At 35.0% G+C, this 23,149-nt stretch overlaps 1 protein-coding gene across 1 annotated transcript; it reads right to left on the bottom strand.

The window, feature by feature from the left end:
* Positions 1-474: 474 nt before the first annotated feature.
* On the bottom strand, positions 475-6,714 carry LOC109220316 (F-box/LRR-repeat protein 3). The gene is made up of 7 exons (XM_019384779.1): positions 5,597-6,714; positions 5,370-5,495; positions 4,712-4,816; positions 4,214-4,613; positions 3,694-3,823; positions 3,321-3,615; positions 475-1,159 (listed from the first exon to the last, which is right to left on the bottom strand). Exons 1-7 carry the CDS (start codon positions 6,224-6,226, stop codon positions 914-916), a joined length of 1,932 nt encoding a protein of 643 aa, XP_019240324.1. The 5' UTR covers positions 6,227-6,714; the 3' UTR covers positions 475-913.
* Positions 6,715-23,149: the final 16,435 nt, after the last annotated feature.

The raw sequence follows: 23,149 nt of genomic DNA, 5'->3' as shown, positions 1-23,149 counted from the left end.
AATCGAAATATTAAACAATGCAGGTCCGGATTGAGCTCAAAATTAAAAGATTTAACTCTGTACTCCGACTATCTTACATTCTTTCAAAATAGAAGATCTGATTAAATCAGAGGAAGTACAAATAGGTGGGGTTTTAGTCACACCCCACCCTAGGTAAGGTGGACAGGCACGCAAATTTCAATAAAATTTACGAACGTAACTTGTAACGACTTTCGTGGACTTTAGTTTCACAACTCGCTTGACTTCAAAACTTAACATGCGACTATCATACGGCTAAAGTACCTCATAACATCACCTTCTTATCATGTTAAGCACCCTAGTCTCACCCTAAAAGTACGGGTTATAGCTTCCCAACTTACCGACTTTCGGCGAAATTTATTTTCTTCGATTCGTTTAGCTTCTAAATCTTACAACCCTCTTGGTGCTTGATGATCATGATCTTAAATATTTGTCACCTCGTATAAGAATATATTCTCTGCCACTAACTTTAGAAATCCACTGATAAGGTGTTTAAACATTCATAGTTAATGTCCACACTGCAAAATAGATATGAAGTTTATGCAATGTGTCCACATAAGTGAAGAGTCCAAGACCATGCAAAATCTCTTTGGTGAACTTTTACAACATGAAGGAAAATTTCTGCTTACTAATGTAATGGGAGGAGTTTTAGGTTCAACTGCTAAAATGCATTGTAGTACTCCAATTCATTCAAGTGGGGGCTATGGAAACACAGTCATATAATGCTGTCGTATATTAAGCTTTTGGTGAGTAGAGTTACCCAATACTTGTGCTCATGAGAGATAACAGGTACCTGGTGAAATAGTTGATTTGTCCACAAGCTAGCACCAGACACCACTCGGATTAAAAAAATGGTAACACACACTGCGTATATATAATGCTGTCATATTGGGCCCTAATCCCACCTAATCCTGCAACCTCTTGCCCTCAATGTCTTAACTATTTCTGGTGTAAGATGCAGCCTCAGGGAGGCAACCACCTTAATTTTTTTCAGCCGAACACAGCAAGCCCGAAGAGCAACTTCAAGACCATTTGTTGATACATTGAAAAGGTTTACAAGCTTGGCATCCTGCAAGCGTGTCAAGTTCCCCATCACCATGCAGAGGCCAACATCCGAGATTGCACAATGACTCAGATTAACCTGCAATCAAAGCTTTATTTCAGCAGTGGTAAACAAATTCAACCGACAAAATTTGGTATACAGAAACAATTCAGTATCAAGTTTGCATTTATACAAGGATCTCCTGTGAACATGAATAACTGACAACTTCAAGCTGCATTTCAAATGCATCAAATTCATTCTCTCTTCTTAAGAAGAAGAATTAGTGCTCAAAATTTTATCTTGATGAATGAGATTGCTCCATAATTACTTGCAGGAAAAATATTTTGCTGTACATACAACTTTATAAGATTTAGACCAAAAAGAGCAAAAGCACCCATAAACTGTGTCATAGAGCTTTGAAACATATATCATTTCAAGACAAAACTTTTCTCCCGTGAAGGTGAAAATGATGATTTTGAAGTTCTTGCCCGAAAGAACACAAAGTGCTCCATGCATAAGCCTCTATTCCCATTCAGGCATTCAAGGATGCAAAAGAATGGTATGTACCGCACAAAAATGTATTTTATTTGCGAATACATGTGAACTAACAACGAAAATATAGGAGAAAAATGTGTTGCTTATACCATAGCACGCATAACCAAGTCAGAATGCACAGACAATTATCAACGCCAAGGGTGCCAAAGACAAGCTACATGCATCTAGCTGTACGTGTATTTAACCATACCATTTGTACAAACTGAGTCAATTCCGGCTAATATAACTTAGTGCACTTGACATGAAAAGGTCTGTATTACTGAGGAACTAAATGATTATGAGCTTTATTTCGAACTCGCCAAGTTAAACAAGTATTTAACCCAGTTAAATCCATAAGAGATTGTTCATTCAATCACAAAAACATAGAACAATAGCAAGGGCAATCATTAAACCTGATGAATGCTCATTTCAGTCAAGTACATATGATTCTTGAACAGACAATGAAGATAAAAAAGTCAATCAAGCATGTTTTAACTTTCAAGTTGAGTATGACATCCGTTTTTTAAATAAATAAATGTGGCACATGCCACAAATTTGTGAGTTGATTCTAACAGATGACCTGGTTGAAGAGTGCAGTAACCACCATACAGATACATACAAGAATGATGTTAACAGAGACGTCATTTTGAACTTGTTCGTTTGTCCTTTAATTGAAGTTCAGAAAATCAGGTTCAGTTGATTCTCAGATGGTCGCTATTTTACACCCATGATAAGGGAAAATGAAGTTCTTCAGTAAGTGTATCTGATGATTAATTGTGTTTGGTAAGCTCATTATAAAGTTTGATCAGTCAAAAGGTTGCAGATAATTTAGCAAAAAACTTTGATTGGTATCCAAAAACAAAAAGTAGGGGTATACTGAACTTTTTAAGCATAACAACCAAGAATTGACCAGTTGATTAGGATTGATGCGAAAGTCCGGGTCCTTTCAGCATTGTGCATATAGCGACATAATAAAGTTTAGGATGAAACAGATGCCAGACGAAGCTAGAATCACCACATAATTCTAACATATCTTATCATGGGTCAGAAACTTACACCAAAAAGTTATCTAGCAAATCTGCTTGTTAAGTTTGAATATGCACTACTCTACTTTGAACTCGGAACAAATTGAAAACCAGGATTGCTTGATCCTAACAAGTAGTTTTTTCATCAAAAACTGAATGTATTTTACAAGAGGTAACTTTGACCAATTTTCAGTGTGGGATTCAACAATTCCTCCTGTCAAATAAAAGGATCATATTATATCTGAAAGACTTGAGACCAAAGTCTGTTGACTAATATTTGAAATATGATTTGTCACACAAAAGTTTGTTCGTCTATCAAAAGGGAGTATTAACAAACAAGAAGCATGGACACTTTCAGAAACTAAACCTGAGTTACAAGACATTAATACCACTGAGTCTCAGCGAATTTTACACCAATTCTGGAAATTTCTACAGGAAATATATTTCTGGCAGACTGGCGCCTATATATAGATTTAATTGTGGACCAACATAGCTATGTTGTATCGAACAGATTTCAAACAGGATTGCATCTCTATTACTGTTCTCAAGATTTCGAGAAAATGATAAAGACTGACCAAAAGGTGTAATTTTCTTATCATTTAAGCATTACTAATCAACTGGTATGCGGAAAGCCCTTGACATTGACAGCATCATATATTACTAAGGAGTAGAGAGAGTAGTTCAAGATTGGGCAATAATACCTGTTGCAAATTCCTAGAGTAATAAGCAAGAGCCATGAAACCCGAATCGTCAATGTTAGCACAGTCTTTCACATCCAATTCAGCAAGTTTCTTGCATCCAGTAGCAAGTGCTGTTAAACCAGTGCCTGTGACATTCCATAGACACCGCATCTCGAGGTTATAGAGCTCTGGTAGATGGCCAAGATACTCAATCCCTTTATCGGTGACCTCACTGCAGTAAGACAAGTTTAATTTCTGCATTCTTTTGCAACCACTTGATAAAGCATAGAGTCCATCATCACCAATTCCTTTGCACCTGCAAATGTTTTCAAGATATAATATAAGAAGAAATTCTCAAATTGACGGGATAAGTTAGGCGGGGAAATAATTTTACCGGTATAGATCAAGTTCCTGAATCTCGCTGCAGTTTCTAGCGATATAGTATAGGCCCTTGTCGGTAATGTAAGTACATAATCCCAACTTTAGACATACAAGCTTTGTACATTTAGACAGGTAATGAAGTCCTGCAGAAAACATGAGATGCAACACATATTAGAGCACCTTTAAAGCATACATGAATTCCTAGCTAGAAATGCTTATCATAAAGTTACGCCATCAACTGCACAAATTTTGTAGTAACCAAATTATCGAAGACTAACACGAGGGAAATTGAGACATGATTGCACGAAGCTTCAAGATGTCTTTAAAAGAAGAAAAAAGAAGAAAATCAGATGTCTTGACCTTGAGGAACGGAAAGCCAACAAAAAGCTCAAAACTTAATGAATATAAAAAAGGCAATAGAACCCAGAAGATACAAGCACATCAACTTTTATGTGGATACACATGCATGGTTGGAATGGTGGCGGACTAAATATGTTAATAAAGAACAAAAGACTGAATAGTTTGAGTCTCACCAGTGTCATTGACTCCAACACAATCAGTAAGATCAAGCTCCTCAAGTAAGGAACAATGTAATCCAAGGCGATATAGGCTCTTCTCCGTGAGCGAGTTGCAGCACTCCAACTTGAGGGACAAAACACTTCGGCAAGAATCTGTGATAGCTGATATAGCATTATCTGTAAGATAGCTGCAGCATGTGAGATTCAAGACTTTTAAATTAACACCCCCTGATACCAGCTGGAAAATGCCCATGTCAGTCACTCCCATGCATTTGCCCAACCCGATTTCAACCAAATACTTGCAACTGAAATTAATGATCTTGAAGAATGATTCAGAAACTGGTGCTCCATCAAGTATGAGCGTTTTCAGATTCTTTAGGTCCTTCAGCCCTTGGATGACTTTAGTAGGAAACACCTGGTGCATCAAGATTCTCAATCTAAATTGCAGAATCAACATCAAAAACTCCACAAGGAATAATTCAAAATGTTCGTTCCAACAATGAATTTACTCACAGTGAAAGAGTAACTAGCGTGGATTTGTAGCATCGAGGGATGTCCTTTCATCAAGAAAGCTAGGGCAGATGAGCTTAGCCTGTCACACCTTGATGCATCCAGTGCCTGCGATCAGACAATTTTCTGAATAATTATGACAACTAAGTAAATTACACAAACCTGAAGACAATTTCACGGCCAGTTGTTCTTAGAGCTAAAGTAGCCACAACATAGGCTAAAGGTTTGAACTTTAGCACACTGATTTCATATATTCATGGAGTAGACAGATACCAGGAAAACTCATCTAACATAAATTCCAATAAAGCATTTCCTGTGTTCCAGATTCATGAGCTCACTGCATAATCAGGCCATCAGAAAAATGTCATACAGACCAACTGAATGTAGTTTCATCCATGACATTGACGAGCTACTATAAGTTCACAAAAACAAACTTAACTCCATTTTTACTTCTAAGATAAGCATTTAAAATTCAACAAGCTACAAACGCTTATCTAAGGAGCAACTGCATACACATACAAGGTTTATTTTCAAGCTTAAAATAGGCAAAAGATCACTAGCAACACAGTAAAGGTCAGCTTAAGACAGAACCAAAAACAGCTATCATCTCATACTTTCTTTTTTACAACTCATCACAATAGTTTGCAAAGGTGTGAATCACCTGAAGCGAAGGACACCCATTTCCAAGATAATGCAGTCCTTCATCGTCCACAACGCCGCACCCAACCATAGCGAAAAACTCCAACTTTTTCATACTGCTTATAGAACGCAGCGACCCGCTAGTAACCTGAAACAAAAACCAAATCAAACCCACTTTTTATGCTACCACAATAACTACATTTATCTTTATTTGATAATACGACCAAACAGAAGGATAACAAAATTAACCTTTAAATATGAAATGTCGAGGTGCTTGAGTTGTGTACATTTTTTGGACAAAAGATCAATCCCAAGATCAGTAATTTCAAGACACCATTTCAAGCTAAGTATCTCAAGGCATTGACATCCAATTGCAATTTTAGCCAAACCAACATCAGTAACACCCAAGCACCTGTCCATTTTCAAATCCCTTAAAGACCCACCACAAATAGATAAAGCCGCAGCTTCCCTATCACCAAAATCCCAGCAGTAAGACACATCAATAGACTCCAAAAAAGGACACGACTTCACAAGCAGTTCCAATCCAGCTGATCTCAGACCGGTGCACCGACTCAGCACCAGTCGTTTGAGCCTCCTACTCCAATCATAACCCACGGGCAGCAGCATGGAAACAGCAGAGTCATCGATTTGGGGGCAGATGGAGAGGTCAAGGGAGTAAATATTTGGGAATTTGGAGAGAAGTGTTGTGATGAACTCCGGACGAAGGATCTTAAGATGGGTTCGGTGGAGGGAGTCAACTCGGTGGAATGCTTTACATACCAAACGGAAAGCTTTTCGGTCGGAATCATAGGTAAGGAAGGATAGAATACGAATAAGAAGATCCTCATTGAGAAGACAAAGTAAACGAGCAGAATCCATGTAAACAATAATAACAAACGAAAACAACAACAACTACTATTACTGCTAAATCTCAACAAGTCCGATACTTTCTGTATGGATCTTTCGCGTCCTATGGGAAAATAATTCCAAGAAAAGGAAAGGGGATGGGGCGTATTAGGTAGGGACAAAGAGGAAGAGGAGGCGAACGTTGAGAAGAGGTTGTAGGGTGGAAGAAGAAAGACTACGAGAAATGCCAAAACGGGTCTTACGGACGAAGATGGAGATCATGGTAGAGGGCCGACTTATATTCCAGAGTGAATATATCTCAGGTGCTATGAGAAATGTGCCAGGGTGCCATAGCGAAAACAAGAGAAGTGTGTGTTGTCAACTTAGTTGGGAGAGAGAAAGGAAGATAAGCGCAGTGGTGGTGGTGGAGATGAAGATGCATTGATTGTGATAAGTGATCTGTAAATGATATGTAAACTACAAAGTGGCATGGCCTACTCAAGGACGTGATGCCATTGTACCATTTCAAGTTTTCTCTTCTCTTCCTTCAAATTTGTATGGTGTTTTAAAAAAATGAACATTTTTTTAAATTTGCGGTCCTCAAAATGCCACAAAATATTTTTGTGGTTATAAATCCTTCTCATTAAGGGTAGATTTATAAGTTTAAGCTAAATTGTTATAAAATTTAAAAATGATCTTTTTTTTTTAAACGGACCAAAAAGAAAATAGGTTCACATAAACTGAAACAGAGGGAGGGAGTAGTAAATAAGTATTGCAACATGGGTGTAAAAATAAGAAACGATTTGTACAAATTGTATTATGAAACGAACGAGTTGAGATAAAATATGATATAGTTTAGTTTATTCAAAATTTATTTGAGTCGAAATGAGTTGAGAAATGATTATAATTAAACTTGTACAACTCAAACTTAAACAAGTTCAGCCGTTAACCTTTTTTAATCGATGTCGATGACTTATAGCCCGTTTGGCCAAGTTGAAAAAATCATCTTATTTTAATAGGTGTTTTTCTCAAAATACTTTTGCTAAGAAGCAGTTTGTATTTAGCTAATTAATTTGAAAAGCAATTCTAAGCAGCAATTATAAACTGTTTGGCCAATTTTTTTTGTTGCCAAAAGTGCTTTTTTGCCAAAATTAAGGTGTTTGACCAAGCTTCTTGAAAGAAAAAAAGTACTTTTGAGTAGAAGCAAAAGCAATTTTGGAGAAGCATAAAAAGTAGCTTTTCTCCAAAAGCACAGTTTTGAGAAAAATACACTTAGAAGCACTTTTTAAAAGTTAGCCAAACATTAATTATTGCTCAAAAGTGCTTTTTAAATTAATTAGCCAAACACAAATTACTTCTCACCAAAAATACTTTTTTGAAAAGCGCTTTTCAAAATAAGCTGATTTTAAAAGCTTGGCCAAACATGTTACTAGTGTTTGGCCACACTTTTAAAAAGTGTTTCTAAGTGTATTATTCTCAAAAGTGTTTTTCAAACTTCTCCAAAGCTGTTTTTGCTTCTATTCAAAAGCACTTTTTTTTTTCTAAAAGCTTGGCCAAACACTTTAACTTTAGAAAAAAAATACTTTTTGAAAAGAAAATAAATGTTTTTTAGCTTGAATAAGCTTGGCCAAACAGACTATTACCGTCGTAAAACATCTAGGTGAAAGTTGAAAAACCAAAAGGGATCTGAGTCAAATTATCACTTATGACCAAGTTCAAAGTCCATTCAGAACAGTACCACAGTATGGCCATGTGGATCGAGCTGTTTAGCCAGGTGAAACTTGTGTGGATCAATCCATATTTGTACATACATAACATAAGTACAAAGAAAAATATTCCTATAAAACTTAAATGATTTTTCGCTTGATTCTAAGTTAGAAGCTAAATACGGGGTACAACTTTAGATCAATGGAACATATATATTGCAACACAGCATCAATGACATTTCACGTTACTGTAATAGCGATGACCTAACAATTTAATTTTCTTAATCTTTTTATAATAAAATGCCATTATATTATGCGTCCGATGATTTTATCAACTTATTATTCCTATTATGCCCTATTTATGAGCTTCTCCGACCCCAAAAAATTAGTAAAAAAAAGTTACAAAAAGAACTATGAAGGAAAGAACCTTATAATTGCAGATGAAAAGAACAAAAAAAAAAAAGAGGGTTAAAATATTTGGCAGGGTGGTGTTAAAGATACTAAAGTCAATGGGATCTGATCCTTGGAATAAGTACCATTAACAATAAACAATAGCCAAGATACAAGCAAGCACACAGATAAAGGGACGCACCAAAATACCACTTAATACACTCATGGTGGGTCCCCAGAAATAACGTACATTCGTCAAAGTGGTCACTAGGAACAATAAAGATTGAAACGTGCAGTGACCGTACCTATATCACCGTACTTGCACAAAAAAATAGTACCCCAAATTTGATTCGACATGGAGTTTAAAAAAAAATTAAAATTTATGATCTTAAAAGCTTAAGTGGTAAAAGTTTTATGGGGTCATGATATTTGTGTGGTTATAAAAACTTTTCAGTAAAGGTAAAATGAGTAAAATCAAAAGTTTAAAGTTGAATTATGATTAGATTAAAGAAAATTAGTTACAAAATATATATATGTTTGTATTCATTTGCTAAGTTTAAACATTAGATGCTATACAATTTTTTTTTTGCATTTGGTCATTAGTTATTAATTGTTCGAGTTTACGACAAGGGCAGGTGTGGACGCTTTCTTTTCCCGTATGGTTTCTTAAAAGCCAGATTGCATTAACAAAGTTTGTATTAAATTATTGTTAGGGGTCGTTTGGTAGGATGTATTAGGTAAAATAATGTATGCATTAATTTTACGTATCAGCAATACTTTGTTTGGTATCCTTATTGAACATATGCATTAATTATGCAAGCAATAGTTATACACGTTATTTGGTATTATCCTATGCATAACTAATTCATAAGAAATCATGGTATTAACAATGTAATGAGTTCTAATGCATGCATTAACTTAGTTAAAGATAAAATTTTCCTTCAAAATTTATGCTTGATTAAAATATGTTATTATATTAATGTAAGTTTGAAATAATCCAAGAAAGTGAGAAATAAAATTATATTCCTAGTAAATAAATAAATATTTAGCATATTTTCTTTTTTATAAATAAATATTAAGTTCTATACTACAATATAGGTAGACAAATCAAATAAAATTTTTAAAATCTTTTTCATATAAAAAACATTCTTCAACATATATTTCTTTTAGAAAAATAAAGTGATGGACTGGTTATGAGGGTATTTTTGTAAACAAATAATTTTTTTTGAAATTGTGCAATGCTTTAATACATCAAACCAAATAATAGATAAGAAATATGTCAGCATAACTAATGCAAGCATAACTAATACCAGTATTATTAATACACCATATGTTGTTATTACTGTGTTCAAAATCAGAAAAGTAAACAAACGTTATTTCAAAAAATAAAACGTAAAATAATTCCGAGCCCACTGAATGCACAGTGTATCCTTAAGGAATTTAATCCGCTCACTGTTGCCCAAGGTATACGGATTAATTCCTCCCAGGATAGAACGGAATAACTATTCTGTGATAGCGGCATTTGGAAAAACCAACGCAAATATCATATTGACTTTCTCTCGCCTTACTTCTAAAGATAGATAGAAAAGGTTGGCAAAGAAGGAATTGATAGAGGTGCGTCGAGAAGTTCAATACCTTCTTGATCGAAAGAATCCAGAAAAAAGCTAAGAATTCACTTCGAATGAAGAAATTCAGAATATTGTTTCCTGATACTGATATCTCAAGGCACAGGGGAAGCATCATCCTTATAAGACTGTTGCTAAACAAAAGCAATTCTTTTTCACATTCAACCATGAGAGGGCAACTTATTCAAATCACAGAACTTCAGCGAACTCAACAAACGGAGTAAATCACACTTGACACTTATGTTTATTTAGAAAATAATGCAACAATGTAGAAAAGAGGGGAGAAGATTTTGGATTTTCCATGTCTGATTTCATGTCTTTAAAATGAGGCAAGCCTCTAAATTTATAGATAAAGGAATGGTGAGATGGAGAGGTGCAATCCAAAAGGTGCCTCTTCCATTTCCCATTCACACCCTTTAAAGAAAAAATGCAACAATCCCCCACATGAATGGGGAATGGTCATATGAGGAAAAACATGCATGAAAATACTGTGTGATTCACAAATAAGGATTAATCGCATCTGGATAAGTAGGTTTCCCTTTGAACTTTCCGTAGTGAACTTATGTCGGATATACTCGGTCAATCGGTAGATTTGATATCTTTGAACCGTCGAACTTTGGTGTATACCTAGACAACCATAAGTCACACAATTAATCCTTAACCGTCTTTGGTTCTCACGGTTGTGTTCGTTTCAGCCATGAACACCGCCTGGTTTCATGAGTTCTTAGAGAATGGGCCTTTACTTTCATTCCCCTTAAAGCGGCTTACACTTAACACTCACATAGGTGATTTCTAAATGTGTAACTCTATAGACACATTATCTGGTCATATCGTGCCAGACTTAGAAAATCATTAAAAAGCTTTAAGCTTTATTGACTCATCAAAAAGCCTTAATGCTTTACCTTGATTTCTGAAAATTGTCTTCATCACGAGAATGGGTTGAGTTATTTGACAATGTTGAACCGTCATTCATAACTTTGTTTGATCTCTTTGAACTTAGCTCTTGGGATCTCCAGTCTGCTAGGTAGAGTTACCGCCATGATGACTTGTCCTAGGCCTTAGCCCCATTCCCTTCAATGATATTTCAACTGCCTCTCTAGATAGGCCTTTTGTAAGTGGGTCCGACACGTTATCTCTTGACTTTACGTAGTCAATCGTGATAACACCTCTAGAGAGTAGTTGTCTAACGGTATTGTATCTCTGTCGAATGTGACGAGATTTTCCGTTATACATAACGCTCCTTGCCCTGCCTATTACCGCTTGACTATCACAATGTATACACGTAGGTGCCAAAGGTTTGGCCAAAACGGAATATCTTCCAAGAAATTCCGGAGCAATTCAACTTCTTCACCGGCCTTGTCTAAGGCTATAAACTCAGCCTCCATTGTAGAGCGGTTAATACACATTTGTTTGGACGATTTCCAAGACATCGCTCATCCACCGACTGTTTAGAATCGGTTGAACCGGTGATTTAATTTTCATCACTATGCCCCTCTATTATCGCGGGTATACTTATTGTAGTGCAAAGCATAATTTGGAGTATACTTCAAAACTCGTTTCATTTCTTATGTTGTAGACTAATACGTCTCGACTTTCGATTGCATATCATATTATTGACTACACTTAATGTAGTAATTATAACAACAGCTGGAATGATTGGCATCAGTTGTGGCCACAACCTTTTAATATATAACACATTTCTTAAACGTTCTGCCATTTTCAAGCATTTGTATGCTATTCATTCATACGTCTATATGATATGCAAATTATAGCACCTTCATTCATGAAACAAATCCAACTTGCAATAGATTTTGATCATGTTCATCGGTTGGTTCACCTCATTGTAGACCAACATATTAATACGTTCGTTCATGAACGGTCATGTTTATACAAAACATACAAACACATCTTTCTATGAAAAGTCACAACCTTCAAAGTGACATCATTCATAAAAGAACTAAATAATATAAATTTTCAATAAAGAAAATGATCTTTCGAGAAAGGCACGTGACCAACTTCCGAATTAGTAGTTTCATCAACTAGCCTTCATTAAGACTAAACAACTGATGAATTTACCAACTACTATATCAATGGGGTTCAAAAATTATATCATTTAGACATTACGTCTAACATTGACTTTGTCATGCATAAGCTAAAAGCCCCCACATTTTAAATATTTCATCAACATATCATCTACATATAATCAAATAATGACTATGATTTGAAGTATTCTTAACGTAAATACATTTGTTTACACTCATTAATTTTTGAAACCATTTGACATTATTATTCGGTCAAATCTATGTCATTGTTTGGGTGTTTGCATTGTAAAGTGACTTAACAAGTCGACACACCTTCTTTTCCTTTCCAGGAACCACGAACTCTTCAGGTTGTTACATATAAATTTCTTCCTCTAAATCTCCATTTAAGAAGGTTGTCTTTAAGTTTATCTGATGGATTTCAAGGCCATACACCGCGGCTAACGCTATTAACACCCGAGTAGATGTAATCCTCGTTACCGGCGAGTATGTATCGAAATAATCAAGTTCTTCTCATTGTCTAAATCATTTGACAACTAATCTTACCTTATATTTGTCAATAGTACCATCAGCTTTCATTTCCTTTATGAAAATCCACGTAGAACGCAAAGGTTTATTTCCTGGAGGAAGATCAACCAATTCCCAAGTATGATTACTTAATATGGATACTATCTCACTATTGACTGTCTCTTTTCAATATTGTGCTTCCGAGGAAAATAATATTTCTTTAAAAGTTTGAGGCTCATTTTCCAACAAGAATGTCAGAAAATCCTGTCCAAAGGAAGTAGTTATCCTTTGACGTTTACTACGTCTTGGATTTTTTTTTAATTCAACGTACTTTCCTTTGCTTCTTCCCGAGTTCGCTTAGATATTTCACTAGCCGACTCACATTCCTTTTTATACGGATAAATATTCTCACAAAATTCAGCATTATCTGATACGATTACCGTATTAATATGAATATCGGGATTTTCTGATTTATGAATCAGAAAACGATATGCCTTACTATTTGTTGCATATCCTATAAAACCGCAATCAATAATTTCCGGTCCGATCTTTACCATTTTTTGGGTTTAGGAACTTGCACTTTAGCTAAGTACCCCCACACTTTAAAATATTTAAGTTGGGCTTCCTTCCATTCCATTTTTCCTATGGAATGGATTGCGTCTTGCTATTGGGAACTCGACTGAGTATACGGTTATCTGAAAGAATAACTTTCCCCCCACAAGTTCTGGGTAAACCACAACTTATCAACAAGGCATTCATCATCTCCTTTAACGTTCTATTCTTTCTTTCCCCAATTCTATTAGATTGTGGTAACTAAGGGGCGATCGTTTGGTGAATAATTTTATATTCCAAACATATTTCTTCAAAAGGAGATTCATATTCAACGCCCCTATTACGTTGTTGAGCCAACCACAAGAATTGTTGTTTGTGTCACGACATAGCCAGAATTAATAAATGGTGAAGTTTTTAATCTTCAAACCAATCTGACACATTCAGAATTTATAAACGGTGAAGTTTTTAATCTTCAAACCGAATGATATTTGATATAACCAGATCTAATAGACGGTGAAGTTTTTAATCTTCAAACCGAGTATATGTGACACAATCAAATTTAATAAACGGTAAAGTTTTTTAATCTTCAAACCGAATAATAAATTTGAGTAGAGAATCGATAAGATTTTAATCTCCAAAACGAGTATAAAGTCACTTTGACTTTAATTTCTAACAAATGAGTAGAAAGTCACGAAGACTTTAATCTCAACGAACGAGTACAAAATCACGCAGATTTTGATCTCGAAGCCGGAGTAAAAAATCATGAAGATTTTAGTCTCCAAAATCGGGGTTATAAAATCACAAGAATTTTAATTCCATTTCCAAATGGTTTTCCAACTAAACCATTATGATCTCTTTCTCTAATCAAATAAGTATATGTTCATTTGTACATATTATATTCATGATCTCAATAATATTTTCAAGTATTAGTATAAGCCTAATTCATGTCTTACCATCTTGAAAATAATATTTCACATCATTTCAAGCATGCTATCAAAGTTTTATACCAACTAACTAATTTTATGGCATGCTAACAAAATATAAATTATGAGATCATGACTTTTGATCCTAACGTAAATAGATACTTATTCATAAATCGCAAAGCATAGATAATTGAACGAGTAGAGTAAAAGAAAGCAGAAACCCGAATTTATTGCCAACTTTCTTCTGAAATCATCTTTTAGTGTTTTGTTTTGACCATCTTCATGAAAGGTCGTCTAATCTCGTGAGGATATCACTTCAGTTTTCCTCGGTTTGCTGCCAGTGAAATGTGAATCATGATTATGATTTTCACATTCGGCCACACATTCATGGTTACTTGGGCAATGATGATAGCAGAACAAATTCCAACACTTCAATGTCTCTTTCTCGTTTAGTCTCCAACACAAATATGTTAAGACGAACACAGAACGTAAAGTAATAAATTCCTTAAGATTGTTGTTATTACTGTGTTCAAAATCAGAAAAGTAAACAAACGTTAGTTCAAAAAACAGAACGTAAAATAATTCCGAGCCCACTGAATGCACAGTGTGTCCTTAAGGAATTTAATCCCCTCACTGTTGCCCAAGGTATACGGATTAATTCCTCCTAGGATAGAACGGAATAACTATTATGTGATAGCGGCACTTCAAATCACAGAACTTCAGCAAACTCAACAAACGGAGTAAATCACACTTGACACTTATGTTTATTTAGAAAATAATGCAACAATGTAGAAAAGAGTGGAGAAGATTTCAGATTTTCCATGTCTGATTTCATGTCTTTAAAATGAGGCAAGCCTCTAAATTTATAGACAAAGGAATGGTGGGATGGAGAGGTGCAATCCAAAAGGTGCCTCTTCCATTTCCCATTCACACCATTTAAAAAAAAAAAAGCAACACCATATTCAACATTATTCTTATACACTCTACCAAACGATCCCTCGGTGTACTGGATGGAATAATCCTGTAGAATTGACTAACGATTCTTTTAGGAAAAATAATTGAATCCCTCAATCGTAGCCTGGCAACCCTCCAGGCCATGTTAATAAACTCAAGGTTGCAGCGCAAAAGAGGTAGTAGTATCTATTGAAAAGAATATCCAAGGAACTTAATAGACTTTTCAAATGTGGAATCAATACTCCTTTTATATTGTTCTAAATTAAGATTACATAATATATACTACAAGACAAAAGTATCAAGTGGACAAGTGGAGATGGAGATTAATTCCTAAGATTAATATACTAGAAATTTTGACCGTTGTTATCCTTCCGTTTACTAATCAAAGACATACGGTATTAAAAAATTTATTTTTCTAATCTCCACTTGTCGTCCTATATAACATTATGAGAACTCCGTAATTTAGCAGTTGATAGCAGGTGTGAATAATTGAAACAAATTTGAAATTTTTTTCTTTACGAGACCATATTATATCAACTAACTAAAGTCTCAATCTAACACAAGTTGGAGATCTTATATTACATGACATATAGTTGACATTTAGGGTAACAGTTTTTTATGCTATAGGTTATGAAAACTATTTTAAGAATATATTTATTACTGTGCATAAATTTTTAATACAATTTCTAATTGTCATCGAATCAGCTAGCTTTTGCAGGTTGATGTAATATAATTACCAGTGGAGTAAATTGATTGGACCAAACATTGATACAGTGGGCGTACGCAGAAACTTTTGTAAGTGCTGTCAAAATTTATAAAAGAACAAGAATAATAATTTTTATCTTATTTCTACACAAAAATGGCCTTAATCTATTAGTTTTGTTGGGTCTTAAGTTAGAAAAGGTCCCGAGTTTAATTCTACTTCATCAAAATTTTTAACTACAGAGGCTCTTTCAAATATTTGCACAAAAATGTGTTAGCTGAGGTTCAAACCTTCGACCTCTTAGAGTAAAATCAAGCACATAACCAACACACCAAGAGACAATTTTGTCAAGTGGTTTTATTTTTTCCTACTTATCCGTTTCTTTACTGTATTAATACATATATTAATAAAAAATTTCTGAGAGATTAAAGAAGCATCCACGTAGAGGGGGAAGTCTTCCCAAAACCCAAGAGAAAGCAAAATCTACCTGATGAAAATTAACTGGAAAAATTATACCCGTCAATATTTTTCACTTACCTTTTATTTTTCTTTTATCCTCTGTTCTCAAAATGTAGCTACAAGATGTATTAGTTAAGAGGTGAAAGAAGGATAAGAAATCCATACACTAACTAAAAAATGATGCTACTACAGTACTACATTAAGGAACAAGAACTTGACTAAGAAAGGAAGTCGAGTAATGAAAATGCTTCTCAATTAGCCCCATTTACTATTTTTTTTTTTAAAAAAAAAAAGAAACTGCAATACCTAACTGACGTTGTATAGTCCTTTATTTTGGATCTTGAGAAGCATACTCCGTTGGATTTCTCCATCAACTATCACTTAAGGAGTGCATTTCATTCATTCTCGTTCCATATAATTTCTTGAGATTTAGCAACACATTTTTAGAAAACTTGTATTTCCATCCGATGGTTGAATGTGTAGTATTGGCGGACCCAGGATTTTGTACAATCGGGTTCAATCTTAGAAGTACATAACTTTAGTCGTAAAATAGTAGTTGTCAAGTGGGTTCAAATAAAATATTTATACAAAATTTACGCAGTTTTAATCGTAATTTATACATATACACAATATTATTTTTTGATGAAGCGAGTTCAATTGAACCCGCTTGCCCCCACGTACGTCCGCCGCTGAATTTCAGGCCCTACAGGTTTATTCGAAACACTCTGAAAACCAGAAAGAAAGTGCAAACTGGACCTTCCAAATAAACATGAGTCTATCCTGGTCGAACTTCTCTAAGCAAATACGATCCTAGCTAAAAGTTCTAAGGCTTTATATCCAAGACAGCGTCTTCTGTACAAGTGTATCTTCTGGTATACCAGAGACACGATGATGTATTGGTAAAAATTAAGTTTATGTTATGAACAATAAAAGAACAAGAACAATATTGCAGAAAAAGAGAGGAAATTTTTATTGAATTTTGGGATAAATTACAATGGAATAGAACCCTCTATTTATAGGGAGAGGGTGACTTAGCCACCAAGTAATAAACCCTAGAATCTTTCTAAATATAGACATTCACCATAAATACAATTCTATTTATAACACTCCCTCTTGAATGTCTATCAAACAGATAATGTGCCTCGTTAAAACCTTAACTAAAAGAAAACCCAATGGAAAAAAAATTCTAGAAAAGGAAAAAGAGTACACTTGTTTAGAAATGCGCATATTGGTTGCCTCGTTAAAAACCTTGCAAGGAAAACCCAGTGGGACAAAACCTTGTAAAGGAAAAAGAGTGCAACGCGCATTAACTCCCCCTGATGAGAGTATCAATTCACATCTTTAAGTATTTGCATTCCAATCTTGTGCACCATCTTCCAGAGATCGTTGGTAGAGATTTGATAAACAAATCAGCCATATTAACTTGAATGAATATATTGCACCTTGAAATCATCATTCTTGATAGATATATAATGTCTTCATATGATCTTGTTGGAATCATCATTTCAATATCTTCACATAGGGGTGAAAGCTCTTGCTATGATATTATCATGCATATAGTTATAGCAAGATACATTTGTGCACAAATTGCATTGAGGATATAGTACTTCATGACCATGAATTCTATATGCTTTAAGCAATTTAAATCCTTCAAGGATTTTTAAGTCATATAAACCATATAATAGACTTTAGATGCATATCAAGTTTTCATGTCATGCTAGACATATAAGATATCGAAAACTGACTGCACATATCATTGACTTTATACTTTCAAGTATTTGAACTGCAGGTCCAAAACAACATTTCTTTCATATGAAACCAATTCTACTTGAATTGTGTCTCTTCTATTTGGCCAATATTTTTGTGTCTGTATTTGACAAACTTAAGATCCTCATCTATACTTAGCGCTATGATAGATGTCGTCGACGAATATTTTATATCGGTTCCAGCTTTATTTTCATAAAGACATGACATAGAGATCTCTTCATTCATATTTTCAGGTACCTGAATCTCTCCTGAGATTTTATGAAGTGTTATGTCATGTGATCTTCTAGATCACTTGCCTCCTTTATTATGATCATTTTGATCATTTGCTCATCTTCTTTATTAAGAAGTTTATTTGAAACCGATCTGTCTATATGCTTTAAGTGTACCATAGACTTTGTCCTTATAGGACTTAATATGAGCATTTGCAATGAGAATATAGTTACTTTCTTTGGGTCAGCAAATGCGTCTGGCATGCTTTGCAATATATTGCAAATGAATTATCTTTTTATGAACTTCAAGTTCATATTATTTTATTCGAGGATCTAGATGTAAAAATGATAATTCATTCCGCGTAACTTTTCTCAAATGTTATCATCTCTCCCCATCATGTTAGAAAACTAACTTGCTTCATCATCTTTGTGCGTTTGGTGTTAATCAAAATATACACCGCACATACAATAATAATAAATAAGATGGAATTATTTGGTTCCTGACCCTGAACACTCGTGAGGGAGAATGTATATACTTTCGTATATAACCTATATCAAACTGATATAGATAACTTTTGTTCTCATAGAGATAGTTTAGCTATTAAGTGGAGGCACTCAATAAATTATTTTGCTAAACCAACTGTGATGTAAACCAACTTATCAAGATGAACTATGTTGAATAAAAAATCTGGAATTATGCTCTCTAAATCAAATTATTGAGCAAAGTTACCTCGCAAACACCATGTTGCGGGTTAATAATAATCACACATGTAACCATCTCATAGATGCATCTTATGTGGTATACATGGCAGGTGAATGGGCCCATATTCACCTTTGATATTTCCAGCATTCATGGGATTCAATCCCAATTTAGTTGATCTATTAATTAATGAGAACAAGCAATATAAGAGAATTCGTAAGAAACTTTCTAGTTCTTTAAATATTTACCCATGTGAATTCTCCATTATTTTTGCACATCATACTTAAATTGATATGGCTCAAACCAATTATGCCAACTAAATAAATTATCAAATATTGATAAACTTAAGATTTACACCATTACGTGTGCAATTATCAATAAACTCCATAGTTTATTATGATATGAGTTTTTTATATCAATAAACATCTACTTTATTGTGGTATTCTTTTATTTGTGTAGTACAAACTGGAGAATAAAGCGGGTAGCTTTTCACATACATATTACCCAGCTACAAGTTGTAGTAATAGAGATTATTAAAATCTTTCCTTTACTATAGTCTCAATATAATCAACCGCTTTCGCTTATATTTGGAACTGAATAAGTTTCTTTGAGACTTACTACAAACACAATACTTATTGGTAATCAATTGTGTTTCTCCAAAATAGTATAATTGGCTCTTGCAGAGTTTCTCAATTAATTTGTAGTACAGACATATTCATCACACCCATAAGGTGAATATCGTCTTTTAAAGAGAAAGTTATACCATTATGGTTATGGTCAAAATTATATGCAAGATATGTTTCTTGCATTACCGTTGTCTTTTAATAATCACAATGCCAAAATATTTTGGCGTACAATAGGTACGTGACCAATGACCATTCATGCCATTCTTATATCATCTCAAACCTCCTTTTAGAGGTGAGTGCGGTATATTCACTACCACTAGCACGTTCATATTCTTTGAAGAATGAATATGTATTCATAAATCAGATGTTGTCACATTCACATCATGAATGGACCATAATCATCTATATGTGCTTAATAAAATCTCATGTCAAATCGATGACAAATATTACTTTCACAGAGTGAAGGATTATTTTGAGAATCCTTATTATTCTCATTATCACAATGATGACGATTAGAATTTCGTCTATTGCCACGTCCACATCCATTGATACCTTCACGGTAATAATTTTGTCTTCTTTTAGACTTATCACATATTGCTTTCACATTCTCTTAAGGGAGTGAGAATGGAGCAAATTTAATGGGACGGGTTTTCACTTCTTGTGCTCACGATCATACATGACTTTGATCATGGCAAGACATAGAAATTTTACCACTTCAGGTGGTTATAATTTCTTACAAACTCCATAGAGTTATAATCAAACTTTGTTGTATTTGCTTGTATATAAAATCAAATTATAGAATTTCAAGAATATAAAAGAGTAAAATAAAGTAAAATACTTACGTTAAATCTAAAATTTAATCATGAAGGAAGTTCATGGAATAATTGACAATCATTATGCTCAATCCCAAAGCTTCTACTCAATTGGTTAGAGTCTCGTGCTGATAACATGTTATGAACAATAAAAGAACAAGAACAATATTGCAGAGAAAGAGAGAGAGGAAATTCTTATTGAATTTTGGGACAATGGAATAGAACCCTCTATTTATCGGGAGAGGGTGACTTAGCCACCAAGTAATAAACCCTAGAATCTTTCTAAATATAGACATTCACCATAAATACAATTCTATTTATAACAGTTTATATATATTGAATTTAATGAAAGATGATGTGTCATGACACGTAGACTGGTCAAAGGATGGCGATCCGCAAAGAATAGTTAAAGAGGCACGAGATACAACAGGCACGAGCAGAGATTCAAGAGACTCGGTACCCGCACCTCTTTATGTTCAAAAGTCAAGATAAGAGAATGAACCTGATAGCAAAAGTAGGAACGAATACAGTATTTAATAGGCATTAAATACTGAGAACGTTAGAGAATCTGTTTGAATTACAATGATTATCATTGTAACGTAGCATTAAATACCTTTAATTGTCTACAATGGCCTTATTATGACAAAAGCAAAACGTATCACCTAGAAATAGCTATAAAAGGGGCAGCCTGATCATTTATAAGGACACGAAATACTACTGGAATATACTGATTTACTTTGCTTTCCATTTGACTTTTATTTACATACATTATTCATATTTGATTATCAGTAACCTGAGTTCTTCTAAAAATAAGCTTTGGCAAAAATCCCATTTTTTGGTTAAACAAATTGGTTCCGTTGCCGGGAATATGATAATCGTTTTGCTTTCTTAAGTCAATTCTCTCATCAAACAACCTACTATGTCGAATATCAACGACAATAGTCAACAAGGTCTTCAACAACAAGAAAATAATGCAGATGACAGGTCTCCACCTCCTTCAGCACATGATTCACAACGTCAATTACGAGAAGGAACTCCAGATGGATCTGAGACAAACAATGGAGTTGCAAATCAAAACGGAGTCGAGGCGATTCAAAATGACGGAGTTGTAAACGAACAAGCACTTGATGATGCCTTAAAAAATTTGATTGTTCAACAAGTCAGTAATGCTCTCCGTGCTTTTACTAGCCAGTTGCCAGTTGCGCCACCAAAACCAACTCCGAATTAGAATACACTGGAAAACCCACGTTCTGGGCTCGTGCATTCAGGCACTGGTGGAACTCCAAGCGAGTCTCGTGAACCAGGTAACATAGTTAATTCTGATTTACAAAATTTAGTTCTAACCTTGCAAAAGCAGCTCAAGGAACAAAGCGATCGCATAGAGCAAATACCTGGAGTACCACCTGTAATCAAAGGAATAGACATGGACAAATATTCACAACAACCTTGGAAGCCAAGTGCTGCTCCCCTCCCAATTCCAAAGAAATTCAAAATGCCCGATATTCCAAAATACGATGGAACAACTGATCCACGAGACCACGTGACTGCATTCACAACTGGCGTGAAAGGCAATGACTTAGCCAAACAAGAAATCGAGTCAGTATTGGTCAAGAAATTTGGTGAAACACTCACCAAGGGAGCATTGACATGGTATTCTCTCTTACCCGAAAATTCTATAAATTCTTTTGCTGAGCTTGCAGATTCATTCATCAAAGCACATTCGGGAGCTCAAAAAGTCGAGAAAAGAATGGAAGATATTTTCAAAATCAAGCAAGGAGACTCAGAGTTGCTTAGAGAGTTCGTGGATAGATTCCAGCGTGGAAGAATGACGTTACCACGAGTACCGGACAAGGGCAGCTATAGCCTTTAACAGTATATTGAATGAGAAAAGCTTAGAAGCCACGAGGCGACTCAAGGAAAGTCTTCGTGAATTCCCAGCAACAACTTGGAATGATGTTTACAACAGATACAGCACGAAGCTAAGGATAGAAGAAGATATTAACCCACGATCTCAAAAAGAGGAAAAGGTATGTTCGAGACGTGCGGAAACCGAAAAAAGGTCCGATAAAAATAGATACGAACCATATATGGGTCCAGCGGGAAAAAATTCATGATCAAAGCAAGACAATTCAAGGTATAATCATAGATCGAGGAATAGAGAGTCGGGTTCATCTTCAAGGTTTGGGAACGATTGAAACATGCGAGAGACGCGAGACGATGATAGAAACTTGAAGGCAAGATTCGACGGTTACAATTTTAATGTCAGCACTTCCGAGCTCATAACCGTTTTAAGAAGCATGGGTTATAAGGTGCGGTGGACAAAAGAAATGAGATCAAATCCAAATAGGCGCAATCCTGATCACTGGTCTGAGTTTCACAATGACCATGGTCATAAAACAGCAGATTGTAGACTGTTGGTGAGGTGGACCATTTATTAAAGCAAGGGTATCTAACCGAACTATTTAGCGAAAAGGGTAAGCAAGCATACATGAAGAATAGGCAGGAGCCGCCCAAACCTCCTTCTCCGAAAAGGACCGTTAATGTTATAAGTGGAGGCGAAGAAATTAACGGCGTGACATATACAGCAGCCAAGGAAATTTCTAAAGTTACAGTTACACACGGGAAGCGGGTTCGACATGTTCTGGAGGAAGAAAGTATCACATTTGATGATGCAGACGCGGACGGCGTGATAACCCCCACAACGATGCACTGGTAATTTCTCTACTTGTACATGATACTAATGTAAAACGAGTTTTGATTGATCCAGGTAGTTCCGTGAACATTATTTTGCTAAGAGTACTAAATGAGATGCAAGCAGAAGATAGACTGGTACCTAAGGCACATACCCTGTCCGGCTTCGATAATTCGAGCGTTGTGACAAAAGGAGAGGTAACACTTACAACATTTCGCAGAAGGTAGTGGTAAAAGAATGAAGTTTCAGGTGTAGAGATGGAAATGGTCTTACAATATAACTTCTCGGGTAG

Source organism: Nicotiana attenuata, unplaced genomic scaffold (assembly GCF_001879085.1).
Source record: "Nicotiana attenuata strain UT unplaced genomic scaffold, NIATTr2, whole genome shotgun sequence".
NCBI classification, from domain to species: Eukaryota; Viridiplantae; Streptophyta; class Magnoliopsida; order Solanales; family Solanaceae; genus Nicotiana; species Nicotiana attenuata.
Note: the sequence above shows the minus strand (reverse complement) of the source record. Positions and strands in the feature narration are given on the sequence as shown.